Consider the following 14,107-nt stretch of genomic DNA (forward strand, 5'->3'; position numbering starts at 1 on the left):
GAATATATGTGTCTACTAGAGTTTTGTTTCCTTGAAAGAAGTACTGTAACTACAGCATCACAGTGGAAAAGTTTGCCCCAAATCAAATCTGAGTGGCAGCAATGAAAGAAAGATTTATAGACAACCAAATTAAATGATGATGGTGTCATTTTCTTTTCACTATTGCAAAAAACAAATATGATAGGTTTCATAACAAAATGTTAAAGCAAAAATACTATTGTGGTGTTTTCTATTTTTTTAAAGACTTTTTAAAACCTTACATAAAGGCTAGAGGCTGTGCTTGACAACAGCTAACTTGCTTCAACAGACCATTAAAAAAAATATCATATTATGTTAATTATGGGATTTCAGAATTATTGTTTTAAGAACTTTCCAGGAACAACAGATTGAACGTAAGTGTCTACTGAGCTGGTTCATTTTTCTGTCCCTGTTAAAAGATTTAAATAAAATAAAAGCATACTTTTTTGCATAAATTTATACAAAGTTTCATATTTTAAAAATCTTGCAGAATTACAGCTAAAACATGTGTCTCATATGACTGTTTTAAAGCACAATGAGAGACTACGTAAAGCATCAGGAGCTCTTGCTAAAGCTGTGCCTTGCTTAACAGCACTGGGCCTTTTCTTTAAAAATAAATAAATCACTGCTCAGACCTTTTTAGACTTTTCACGTCTGAACAAAAATTAAACATGTTTAAAAGGACTTATTGTAAAAGCAGAATTGCAAAGAAACTTTTGCTTTGCTTTTAAATTTTGCCAATATACATAAAAAAAATTGTAACACAATAGTCCCTGTATTTTGAAAAATATCTTCATTGTGAGAAAACATTGTCTTCTCACAAAGAGATTTATTTTAAATGGTCAGTTTACCCTAAGAAATGTGTGATTTAATTAATAAATACAAATGTTAAAGAAGAACGCCTTAAAAAGGACAACTATGATGCACATAATTTTGAAAGCCTGGTAAAATAAACAAATCATGACCTGTAAGATTCATTTTAGGATGATAAATTGTTGTCCATAAGTGAACAACTGCCATCTGAATTATTGTTCCAAATGAGATTTTACATCTTGTTGAATTTTACAGTTTAGAGCAAAGACTTCTCTCCCATCAGTCAGCTCGTTTCTGTCACTGAAGTGATGCCGCCATCTGTTGATGATGAATATTAACTGTCTCAGTCATACATCATACTGTACTTGCAGAGTGGTTGAACTGCTGCATCTCATTTTGTTTGATTTATCAGTGCTTTAAAAAAAAAAATCTGTCTTTGTCTTGTTGGTCTTTGCATCTACTGAACTGTGAGGTGACTAACCAGACACTAGATGGCTCTGTTAGTAAAGCGTCTGTAATCAAACTGCTCTGAACTATTAACTCAACAACTTACTGCACTATCCTCCTCAAGGCAGCTTCTTAAAAATCATACTAAACATACATTTTTCTGGTATGAAAACACAAAAAGGAGTTGTAGTCATGTCATGTGTGGTTATCTTGACAACTTAATGTACTTTCCTACTGAACACATTTTCTTAACGTTTCCCTAAAACATGCATGTCTCTGTGGTAAGAACAGAAGACATTACTTGGGTCTCGCTATCAGTTAATTTCAGCTTTAGTATGTTTGGACGTTGTATTTTATATCATGAGATTTTATTTCTTTGTTTTTGCTCCTCACACAAATTCTAATTTTAAGTCATCCAGATTGCCCTTAAAATTTTATATTACACGGCATCCTGAGGATAGGTTTTGGTAACTCCTGCTCACAAATTTGCAACCTGTGCAGCAAAAAGAGGACAGAAAAACTGTGGAAACTATTGTTTTATTTACTTTAAAGTCTGTGCTTGGAAAACAAAAAGTAAATCAAAACAGAAAATATTAGAAAATATTTTCTCTCATAAATTATTCACACCTACCATTGTTTTTTTGGTAAAACATGGCAAATATTCCCATCTCCAAATAAGTAAGACTTTAATACAGGACAGGAAATGACTGTAGAGGAGGAAACAGAATTAAACCAGCTGAGGGATAGATTTTTGTCAGAGCTTCAGTCAAATAAGGCAGACACGAGGAGTCAGAGTGGAAAAAACGAAAGTGTGGATAGCAACGAGAGTTGAGCGGCCAATACAGGGGGCTACTCTGTGAGAGAGTGCTTTTCATAGATCCGGCTGAACCTGCTTGAGGGGTTGCATGCAGACCGATAGCAAGAAACGGCAACAATGGCTCTACCTTCATCTGCTGTACAGTTCACTGGCATGTACGATCTGGAAATGAGAGTCCTGCTATCAAACTTGGTCGTGTTTACCATTCTTTTTTGTTCCGTCTCAGAGCATTTTGATAAAATGTAACTGACAGATGAAAGGGCACCTTAAACAAAATAAATGATTCTAACGGTGTCTGAATGTTAATTAGAAAAAAATGTGGAAAATTACATTTCTATGTGTAGTTTTAGTGGCTGTGGTAATTCACTGGAAATAGAGGGAAGCACCGTGGTTGTATATTATTTGGTGAATATCAACATCACTACTTTTTTCCTTTAACCAAACCGTAAGTTTTTTATCAGTGATTAACTTGACAGCTTACTGCACTTTCTTCCCAAATATTTTTTCTTATTTTCTTCTTAAAAATATTTTAAGCATGCACGTGTCTGCTGTAAGAATACAAAATGAATACAATATCTGAAGTGGGATTTACTAATGATGAATTTTATCTTTTATATTTCTGACTATTTTATGTTATGTACTTTTTTGTTTTTGTTGGTTTTTGCTCCTCACCCAGATTCTAATCTTATGTCACTGAGATTACCTTTAATAGTTGAAAGCTCAGCATCCAGTCCCAGTCCAAAGTCCTGCTTACAGTATGTGAAAGCTCTATTTACATCTGTGATAATGTGATAAATTTACTGTTTACAAATCTAATAAATACAGAAAGGGTTAATTCTGTTTCATGATGACTACACAAAAAGCTGCTTTTGCAAAATACAAATTTTTTTTTATTTTCCATTATATGCATATTTTTGGAAGTGCTAATAATACAAATTACAAGTCGCAATGATATCAGAAATGTTTCTACACACCAGTGACTGTATATAAACAGAGACAGATTAACACGCCTGGTTTGTCACATTTTTTCTTCCATACACTTTATCCTAATTGATTCTCATTTTAATTATGTTGACCCAGACTCCATGCCTCTTCTACACTGACAACAAAACCAGCACAGGCCAGCAGTCTGCCTCTCACACTGTGAGGATGACACCTCCGTCTCTTTATAGAGGAACTAGTCCAGGATCCACTTTGATGTCCCTCTGCCTCAAAGCAAAGGTCAAAATAATAAATGTAGGCCCAATTGATGGGTTGGCGGGGGTGGGCTTTAGGGTTCAGCACTCATTTTTGGACGAGTGCTCCCTTTAAGGGGTAATGAATTCATACAGTCAGGCATGGCCAAAGAAGAAAACAGCATGGGTCCCCTTTCCATGAAAAGGTTGATCTAAATCTGCAAACAAGACTGGCTTCTTCTTCCCACTAACACATCAATCTCTTATTTCTCTCTTATCTCAGGCACATGTATGAATAAATATTCAAAATATCAGTCTCTTTTTTTTCCCTCGACACACACCTTCTGCATAAACAACACCTCTTATCCTCATCTTTACTGAGAGAGCTAAACTAGGCGACCAAGCACTAATCAAATAACCCTCAGTAAGCTGATATAAAATAACTCTTCCTCACAGCAAGGCATACTTGATTTGAGTGAAAAAAAACAAAAAACTCAGAAATAAGCTAAAGCTTAAATATGCCTTTGAAGACTCCTCAGGTCACCCAGGTCATGGGATATGTGTTAGTAGGTCAGAGACAACTGAGCTACATCATGTCCGCAGGTCTTTAACCTTTTGCCCATCATTACAGAGTCATGTTTTGGAGCCAGAGTCTTTACTTCCATTTCTTTTGAAGATCAAAGATGCTATAAAGTTAAGGCCCAGTTACAGGTAAATGTTTATGAAATAATACATTTAGTTAACACAGCAATACCTCAGTGTAAAAATACTCTCTTAAAAGTGAAAGCACATAATTATTGGAATCATTGGAAGTAATTCATAGTAAAATGTACTAAAATATAAAAATAAAATTGCTTTTGCACAGTGCCCCTTTCTACAGTTCATGTGAATTGCTTTATGCTGCTTGGAAGTTTTAGCTTAAATGGGTACTTTTATTTAAGTTGACTTTGTTTTGTTTTTTCCAGTGTAAAATCTTAATTGTCTGAGTCCCTTTATGTAGCACTTTATAAGCACTTTAGACATAATGAATGATTTGAAATATGTAGTTGTGAGAAGATGTAACTGCGTGTTAATGCCTTTATCAGCAATTATAACTCCTCTAGTGGGCAGTTTCTATACCATATATCTGCTTGTAAATTATTTATTAAATGTGTTTGTACTGATTAGAAATCATAAATAAGGGGACTTGAAGTGCACCGTAAAGAGGAATTATAGGTGTTAAGTAGCTTTAATCTAGTGACGTAAAAATTGCAACATCCTTCAACAAAACTGCACTTAAGTCCAGCACTTGAGTACTCAAAGCCTGAGACCAAGATCAAATAAAAGAGCTCTCCATATTTACATTCAGAGGCAATCTAGACCCTTTTGATCACAATCCCTCACACATGAGTATTTTCCACACATACATCAGCTGAAGTCCCGGCGAGCCGCGCTGAGACGCGCATTAAGCTGCCAGTTTCCGCTGGAGAACGGAGCTGCTACGGGCTGAATTACATGCGCAGTCCTGCCGTGAATCTCACATCACCACGGCAACCTTCGTTCACACCGAGTCCCCGTCAGCATCGGTGAGATCCGACCCCATCCACAGGCAACCGGAGAGCCCGCAAGACCACCGTAAGTTTCTATTCCTGCTTCTGCTTCAGTATTTCTGAGAGTGCAACGGCTTATTTGTGTTTATTAGACAGACGTGAATGCGGTTAAAGGACAGCCTGATCGGCTGCGGGTTATGTCGCTGAGAGATGATCACTTAATATCGATTAGATATGCATAGCCCAATTAAGTGATTTAGTGCAGGTAGTTTATATTTGGGTTTTCCGTTTTTTTAGGCGATGAATGGACAACCATTATTTGAGTGCTACATGGGACTGTGTGTGTCTTTGACATGCGTTGTAATTTGCCCTATACCACCATTATATAAGAGGCTACACTTAAATTCTGTGATTGTCTTCATCTCCTGTGGGTATTAATTAAGTCTGCAACTCCTCAAAAACAACCATGTAGAAAATGTACAGTGGAAGAATATTATATCAGAGTATAAGTTTGCAAAATGTGATTAAATAGCCTAATAATTCAAAACAGTACTGCATAGAAAATGTGTTTTATCAGCTCTTTTCTATCCCACCTCTACTCTCTGATTATTGCATACACAGCCTGTGTATCTTGGAGCAGCAGTCTTCAATGCAGCAAGTTTAGATATGCATGACCAGTGAACCCTGAAGAACTTGACAGGCACAGGTAGCAAACACTCTGCTACCTACAGTATTCATAGCACAGTATGTATTCACCTTTAGACAGCTTCAAGTCTCCTTCAGTATGTCAGATTTGGGTGATGGATAGAACTATAAAGTAATTATTAATCACTGGACAATTTAAGAAAAAAAAAAAACTGTGGCTGTGAATTTAAAGGATGTAATTTGCAGCTCTTTCAATTTCTGGACTCTTTCCTGTCAGGGTGTGGGAACACTGAGTGACAGCAGCACTCGACTCATTTGTTAATCACAGATTCAGGATGAATCATCGCACCCGCACTTCACTCCAACCGTGGGGAGGAAAAATGGCGGTCAGCACAGATGACCACATTATAACCACCCACTCATCAAGAACTATGTGTTGTAGTCTTGAGTAATAGCCTAGATTCTGTCAAGATCTTACCTAACAAAGATTTCAAATGTGCAAAAGTAATTTTGTTTTTCTAAATGCTGAAAATGTTTTGTGAAAGGATATTACATGGTTAAAAAATATTATCATACGCATTTGCCACTTGATGACAGGCTAGAGGCTTTCGTAAATGATCCTCTATCTCCTTCATCAAAAACACATTTCTTGGGCACCAGGGATTTCTCCAGCAGCATACAAACTCCAGCTCTTTGCCTCCTGGTGTGTATCATCATTGTGAGTCATTGGCGTCAGTGGGCCAGTGGCATCCTTTGCTGGGGGAGGTGTTGTGTTGCAATGCGTGAATGAGATAAAGTGGCTCCTCACCTCTTTCCTCCACATTTAGCTAATCATCAGATAGAGGAGCAAAATTTCAGGGAGTTATCTGAGCAGAGAAGCACTGAGAGCATGACATTTATATATGTTGGATACATGGACACACAGCTACACAGTAGTAATGAAACTTGTTTACTCTAGATTGTTGGACTGGATAAACAGGGAGAGAGCAGGCTTCTCTTTTTTACTTATAAACTGTATGTACTCAAGCTGCTGCTGCATTGATCAGCCACAACATTCAAACCAAATACTGTGTTTAGCACCAGGACAGTCTCACGACTTATGGAGTGGGGCTTCTGTTGATCGGGCTTGTTTTGGCACACCCCGCAGGCGCTTGATGAGATTGGGGGAGTATTGAGTTTGAGTCTTTGATGGGTTTCTCATGCTATTACTGAGCAGTTTTTACAGTGTGCCATGCTGAGGAAAGTTGCTGCCATTGGGGAGGGTGCTTTGTCTGCAACAATGTGTTGCTGGGTGGTATATGCCAAAGTAACATGCCCATAAATGCCAGGAACTAAGGTTTCCGTGCAAAAATGCACTCTAACAATATGATCAAAGTCATTCACTTCGTGTGTCGACAGTTTTAAAGGGCAGTTATTGAAGAAATAGCCTGAAATCTGCTAAATTGCTTTCTGTCGTGCATTATAAGATGATTCCAGTAATATACCATGAACATTTAGTTAAGTAGGCAGCTGGATAGCTTAGCATAAAGAGTAAAAATATCTAGACAGCTCCCAGCAAAGAAATGGTCATTTTAGATATTTAATACATGTGCAAATATACTCCGTGTTTGTTAAGAAGCTAGCATTGCTGTAGGGTAATTACTCTATACATGCCAGCATGCTATGCTCACAATAACAATGTTTTTATAATTTATCATATTCACATTTACTGTGTTAGCAAGCATTTTGCAGACATTTAATATTAAACACATAGTCCAGCTAAGTATGATGGGAACGTCATGAGTTTTGTTAGTTTTTAATTTACTCATAAAACTCAGGTGTGGCCTGAGCCTGACACAACACAAAATTAAGATATTGCCAAAGATTACATGTTTTTATGAAGCAGATGTGATGGCAGTGCGTCCACTAGCTGTTTTCACAAAGTCAGAGGATCATCAAAGTCAGCAGGATATATTGTTTGTATTAATAAAATCATGCCACTCAATGCAGTCATTGTTGATATAATTCACTCTGGGCCAAAGTGATAGACCGACACACATTTCCTTATCTTCAGCCATGCTGCTAAAATGACTAAAAAGTAACTTTTATGTTTTTCTCTTCTTTTGATGCAGTTTATATTTCTCTTATCCTGGCCCATTTATCCTCATCAGACTGTTATCTTCTCACTTCCTCTTCTGTCCTGGCAGGGTCCTCAAGCAGCACTATCACATTTGGTTACAAAACACTCAGTCTGACTAAATCTGTCCCTGATTTCGAGATCCGTCCGGTCATTTTCAGACAGACGAGCAGCTATGGTGAAGCTGGGCAGCAATCTGTCCGATAAGCTGGAGAAGCAGCCATCTGCGGACGATGGCTTTGATAACATCCCCCTCATCACACCCCTGGAGGTCAACCAGCTCCAGCAGCCTTTTGCAGAAAAGGTAAAATTATAGTCCTCCTTGATCTTTTTCTTTGCCTGCCCACTTGTTCTTTTTAAAATACTGTGTACTTTCCAAGTTGAACACTGGGTACAACAGAACTGTACATTATAGCATTACAGAGATGCCCAACAAATTACAATAAACATTATTAAAATTTACGTGGGCATACTTACCTGTCCTCACATAAACCCCAACACTGAGAGTGCTATATTTACTTTTCCTTGCCTACCATCCTAGGTTAAAACCTTGGCACCAGCCCACGCAATGCAAGCACCTCTTTGAATACATAATACAAGAAGAAAGCTCTCAGAAACATATTTTGCTTGATAATGCTCTTAGCAGCACAGGATGTTCCACAGGCTCAGTAGATGGCGGTGAAACATTAACATAAAAATACTTTGTAGTTCCCAAATGTGTTTTTAACATATAATTAAAGCTGTCTGTTTTTACAAATGATACTAATTTATTTTTCACATTCAAAATAGTGTTCAGCAGATTGCTGAACCTGTGCTGAAAACTGAGGACATCCTTTATCAACCCTAGTGGATAATAGAAATGCTGAGCTTTTTTCCAGGAAAGTCACAGTCACAGTGCACTGCCTCTCCTGCAGGTCATTGTGAAGACGTCAACACAGTTCCAGCTGCAGCAGAAGAAGAAGAGCAAGCTGTATTTTCCCAACATCAAGAAGCTGAATATCAACTTCTACAGTGATGTCTCTGAGAAGGCCAAGGTGACGGGCGAAAATCTACAAAAACTCAAATTTAGTATAAGTCTGTGTTTTGGTTCTTTTAATTGCAGTGTGCAGTGCTTGATGGACTTTGCATTTATTACAATGAACACTGGCACTGTTTTGAATCCATCTCATGTGCACTGGCCTGCTGCTGGAAATGTTCATTAAAGTACTGTGTGTGTATTAATGCCTGGCTGAAAGAAGCCCTCAACAAATGCACTGTTTTCTTCTGTTTGAGCATTGATTGCTAAAAAGTGCAGTGCCAAGGTTTTTAATTAAGTTATTTATCCTATTTGAAATGGCCCAAAATCTACATAGTAGATTATAATATGTTGCCTCATTCATTTAAAATGAAAGTTGCTCAGTGGTGTGTTCTCAGAAAAAGCAAAATAATGAATAACCGTATCAATAAACTATTTTAAAATGAAGACAGGGGTTTGTAATGCTCAGATTTATAGTTTTTGCCTTGTTTTACAGTTGTTTCTATTCCAAGGGTTGTGAGTTGTGGGCTAGTGTGGTTTCATAATGAATGCAGATAGTGGCCATAAGGCTTTTCCTGGGAAATTGATTAAATTTATTCTAATGACCAGAAGGGGGTGATTCCTCTGTTCTCCTCAGATTTCAGATTGCATAGGAATCTGTGAAAAAATAATTAAATGATTTTATTCTCATTTGATTTATTTACCACAATAATGAATTCATATTCTCAGTAGTTTAAACTCTTCTTCAATGCAGCACGATGTTCTTTTTGTAAATTATATCCGCAATAACAGGATCTACTTTACAATCCTTGCAACTCGACAAGTTACCGCTGTATGATCGTGCATAGTGTTCTTGGGTTCTCAGTTGGATCCACCCCTTGGTCATCATGAATGGTTTTAAAAAAACAAAACAAAATAGCAATGGTCCAAAATGCTGAACTGAAGGTTTGTAAGGTGGGGTAACTTCACAATGGCTTCCTTTCAGACTATAACTATATTGCAGCCAGACATCAGGAAGGACATAACATCTATTCTGGCAGAGCTGTCATGGTCACTATCTTTGTATACAGTCTGTGGTACGAACCAAAGCTCCTGGGGGCTAAGGGCCATAGACAGAGTAGGAAAAGTATTTTCAGTGCTTATTCTAAAATATATACTTTATAATTGTGTGTGTATTTATATGTGTTTTTCCTCAGATCACAGGCCTGATCCTCATTACTTTGGCCTTCCTGACCAGCCTGCTCCTTCTGCCTCATGTACAAAGCCATGTGGGTATGACCAACTTACCTGCCCAGAGGGTTTCCATCTTAAAGGTGGGCAGCATATCCACATGTGCACAGGGGAGGCTTCCTTATTTTACCAACACCATTCTTTGCATAACATACATCTCTTAGACATGCGCCCACACAAGACAGATCCTTCCACTGACTTACATTCATTTCCTTTAGACTTAACCTGGCACTAACATGACTAAATTTTAAATCATAACTTGAACCTGAAATGTAATCATTTATATTATGAAATATTTTAAAGCTTTATTCCTTATAAGGGAGGCTGGTCCCCCACAGCATGAGTAATACCATTACACACAACACACACACACACACACACCGCTGTATAAATACAGATTTTTATATGATTCACAGAAACGTGGAAAGCAAATTATCCTGGAAGGTCCATTATCTTCCTGCAGCATAGCAGAGACCAGATTGAAGCAGGTCATATCAGAGTCTCATCCTTCTATATCACAAACTTATTACTGTCGAAGTAGTCTGTGTGGAGTACTTACACAGTCTACAGTGCAGCTCGTTTGGTGTTTCTTCTTCACAGATTCTCAATTTCAGTAACTTCAGGACTATTCTCCAAAAACTGGCAGCTCAAATTCATTGTCTGCAAATGATACCTTGGAGGCATCATCTACCAACCAGCACCACCACGAATGTTAGTTAAAGGCCCTCTCTCGCAGAAGAAAATGAGAGAGTGGGGTAGATAGAGAGAGTGGGGGAAGGAAGGGAAGGGAGTGACAGCCTACTTTCTGGTCAGGCAGAGATTGGGATGCCCGCTTGTGAATTGGAGGGGTCTTTAATTAGAGCTGAGCGTGACTAAACTGTGATTAAAGGGCTTAATGGTGAGGGGAAGCAAGGAAGGAAGGGGGGGGGAGGGCTTCCGGCAAAGCTTTTGAAGTTTTTGCCGGTTACAGTTGCTTTTAGCATTTTTTTTCCTGCTAGTGTGTCGTTAGAGACAAAAGAGGGATGGAAGGTGGAGGGTGGTGTAGTCACTGCTGTGCTTTTGAGAGGCTTGACTCCTTGCTTTTAGGGAAGGTCAGGTAGTGGATCCTCTTAAGGGAAAGACTTGCAAGGTCAGGACAGTTCTATGGACTCATTCCAAAGCACAATAATAACAGGATGTGCATTCAATTTCTTGCGTTAATTCACCCCCATTATTTCATACATACTTTTAATTGTCCTCAAAAACAAATAAATGTGAATTTAAAGATGTGAATGATGCTTTTTCCTCAAGCGATAGCTTATTGGGTCTATAAGTCTTTAACTATATCTATGCACCAGGTACTTAAACACTCTTAATTGCATTGCATTTTTGTCCGTTTCTTAATATTTCGGCACACTCTGGTGCATCTTTGTGTTTTTAAGACCCTGGATTATCCTCTGGAGTACCTTTTACTTAGTTCTTTTTAATTTAGCCTTAGATATAGTATTTGAATGTAATGCAACCTGCTGAATATGTTTTTACACTTGAACTCTTTCCAGCCCTACCTAAGGTATTTCAAAATGCAAGTGTTCGACTCAGTCTGATGTGTGCTAGGTGGGAAAACAGGCAACACTGGACAATTTTTGTCTCTAGCTTCAGAAGCTTCTTCCCAAAGTGTGCAAAGACAAGCAGAACCTGTGACAGCAACTGCATGTCACAATACATTTTCTGTAAGTTATTCTTGTAGAAAACCAGAACACCCAAAGCAGCTGCATGGATGATTGATTACAAAAGCAAAACAAGCCAAGATGAAACATACAGAAGAGGGCTACATTACTTGAGCACTGATATAAAGCAGGATACATTTTTCAACATCCACGTTACTATAGATAAAAGCCTCTATTCGAAACATAGAAAACTATTAATCATAATTGTGCAAAGTGTGGTGATTCCATCTGTCTCTTAGGGCTTTAATTAAGTTAGACTGCTTCCTGTTGGAGCAGGTGAATTAATATCAGGAGAATGTCTGCATTTTATGTTGACCCAGGATGGTTTTTGTTCTGTGTTGATGATTTCAAATCAGTGTGTGAGTAATACTGAAAGCATCAAAGCTGTTCTTATATTTCTGTCCAACAGCAGAAGCACTGCACCCCTGCAGCTCTGGAGATGTACTACACAGAGCAGCAGAAGCAGGAGCCAGGTGTGCATGGCGGCACAAACGCCGGACTGTACGCTGCTCTCAGCCACCTAAACCAGGTCAAGAGGAGTGGACCTGAACTGCCATCACCATGGTTACCAGTCATCAGTGCTCTGAAGGAGACCGAGGTGACCAAACAAGGCAGTGAGCCACTGAAAGAAGGGCTGGAGGGAGATGAGTGAAGGATGTGCTAGTGGAGAAAATGATGATGAGGGCATAGTGTACATTATTTTATTTTATTTTTTGTCTGTGTGTGCATTTTTTCCCCTCTCAGACAGCCCATTGAATAACGCTTTTACTGGCGCTCCAGTGTATAAGGCGTGTGTGCGTGGTGAGTGCTTGTGGTTAGAGGCAGGAATGTACATGACTTTTACAGTGTTACTGAGTCATGACAAAAGTCATCTGGATCCTGCATGTGTGTCTGCACTCATGTAAATACTGTTTACTGTTCATGCTTACATACTGTGCTGTGAAAAAAAGCATTGCAGATATTATTTAAATTCAGCCATATTGGAGGGTTTTTGAAAATGAACTGCTTGTTTAAGGTCATGTCAAAGCATCTCAATCCAATTTTTGACTAGGTCATTTCTGTCTTTTATTTTTTTCTTTTTTGTTTTTGTTCATTGTCCTGCTGCATAACCCAGATATTTTCTGGTACATAGTAAAATTCATGGTTCCATCAATTACAGCTAGTTGTCCAGGTCCCAAAGCAGAAGCAGCAGCCCTGGACCATCACACTACCATCGCCATGTTTGGCTGTTGGTGTAATTTTTTTTTTTTTTTTAAATGGTGTGTTACTTTTATGCCAGGTGTAACAAGATGCAAACCTTCCAAAAAGTAAAACTTTTGTCTCGTCAGTCCACAGAATATTTACTCAAAAGTCTTGGGGATCATCAAGATGTTTTTTTGGTAAATGTAAGATGAGCCTTTGTGTTCTTTTTTGGTTAACAGTGGTTTTTGCCTTGGAATTTCCATTTGTGCCAGTCTTCTTTCTCATTGTTGAATCATGAACACTGACCTTAAGTGAAGCAAGTGAGGCCTGTTCTTTAGATGTTGTTCTGGGTTTGTTTGTCACCTCCTGAACAAGTTGTAAATGCACTCTTGGAGTAATTTTGGCAGATTGGCCACTCCTGGGAAGATCACCCCTGTTTAGTCCATTTGTGGATAATGGCTCTCACCATGATCTGTTGGAGTCTCAGCAGTGGCTTTACAACCATTACCAGACTGATAGATGTCAGTGACTTTGTTTCTTTAGATGGCTGAGATTGTTTAGCCTACCTTGTTAGACAGGTTCTCTTTAAGTGATTTCTTGATTCAACAGGTCTGGCAGTAATCAGTAAATAATTGAACTCAGCCAAAAAAATGTGAAAAATGATTTAAAAATCGAGAGCAATTACTTTTTTACACAGGGCCAGGCTTGGTTAACGAGGTCTGGATAGCTTAAAATCATCAAAAAAACTGCATTTTGTGTTTACTTATTATCTGTCAAATTTATACTTCTTTGATGGTCTGAACATTTATGTCAAATATGCAAAAGTAAGAAATCAGGAAGGGGGCAAATACTTTTCCACAGCACTGTATGTATGAACCCAACGTGTGTATGCTCATGTTAATGTGCATTATTTGCCGAGTAAGTTGGAGGTGAAAGAAGAGAAGCCAGGACAGAACTTACAGTGAGAAGTGAAGATAAGGTTTTAATGAGTTTCTCTCTTCACGCTACATATCTTGCTTCGTCTTCTGATTAGTCTTAGAGCAGAATGTATGAAGTCATTATTGAATGTGCACACAGTCTGACTATTAAGATGTTTTCCATTTTACTGAATTTAGTTGACCCCACCTCTTCCTCTGTCTAGACTTCTAATTGCAGTTTTGTAAGGTTAAAGCCAAATTCAGATTCTGGGAAACAGTTTTTTTTTCATTTGGATTATTGTCTTTATAAAATTTCCAGAAAAGTTCATTAATCAGTGTTAATTAATACAAAACACAATTAGGTATGCATCATTTGAGCAAGCTGAATATTTTATGAATCCACATGTCATTTGATGGCTTCTTTTATTCACATTATGATGTGAGCTACTTTCCTGTAATTATGGATACGCTCTTAAGAGCTTTTAATGTATATTACA

At 38.1% G+C, this 14,107-nt stretch overlaps 1 protein-coding gene across 1 annotated transcript; it reads left to right on the forward strand.

The window, feature by feature from the left end:
* The first annotated feature begins 4,573 nt into the window (after positions 1-4,573).
* Positions 4,574-13,444, forward strand: caly (calcyon neuron-specific vesicular protein). The gene is given in 7 exon segments (XM_030739135.1): positions 4,574-4,884; positions 7,722-7,864; positions 8,475-8,594; positions 9,772-9,825; positions 9,827-9,847; positions 9,849-9,885; positions 11,919-13,444. Coding segments are annotated over 6 exon segments (606 nt in total). The 5' UTR covers positions 4,574-4,884; positions 7,722-7,735; the 3' UTR covers positions 12,164-13,444.
* The last annotated feature ends 663 nt before the right edge of the window (positions 13,445-14,107 follow it).

Source organism: Archocentrus centrarchus, chromosome 1, assembly GCF_007364275.1.
Source record: "Archocentrus centrarchus isolate MPI-CPG fArcCen1 chromosome 1, fArcCen1, whole genome shotgun sequence".
Taxonomy (NCBI): Eukaryota; Metazoa; Chordata; class Actinopteri; order Cichliformes; family Cichlidae; genus Archocentrus; species Archocentrus centrarchus.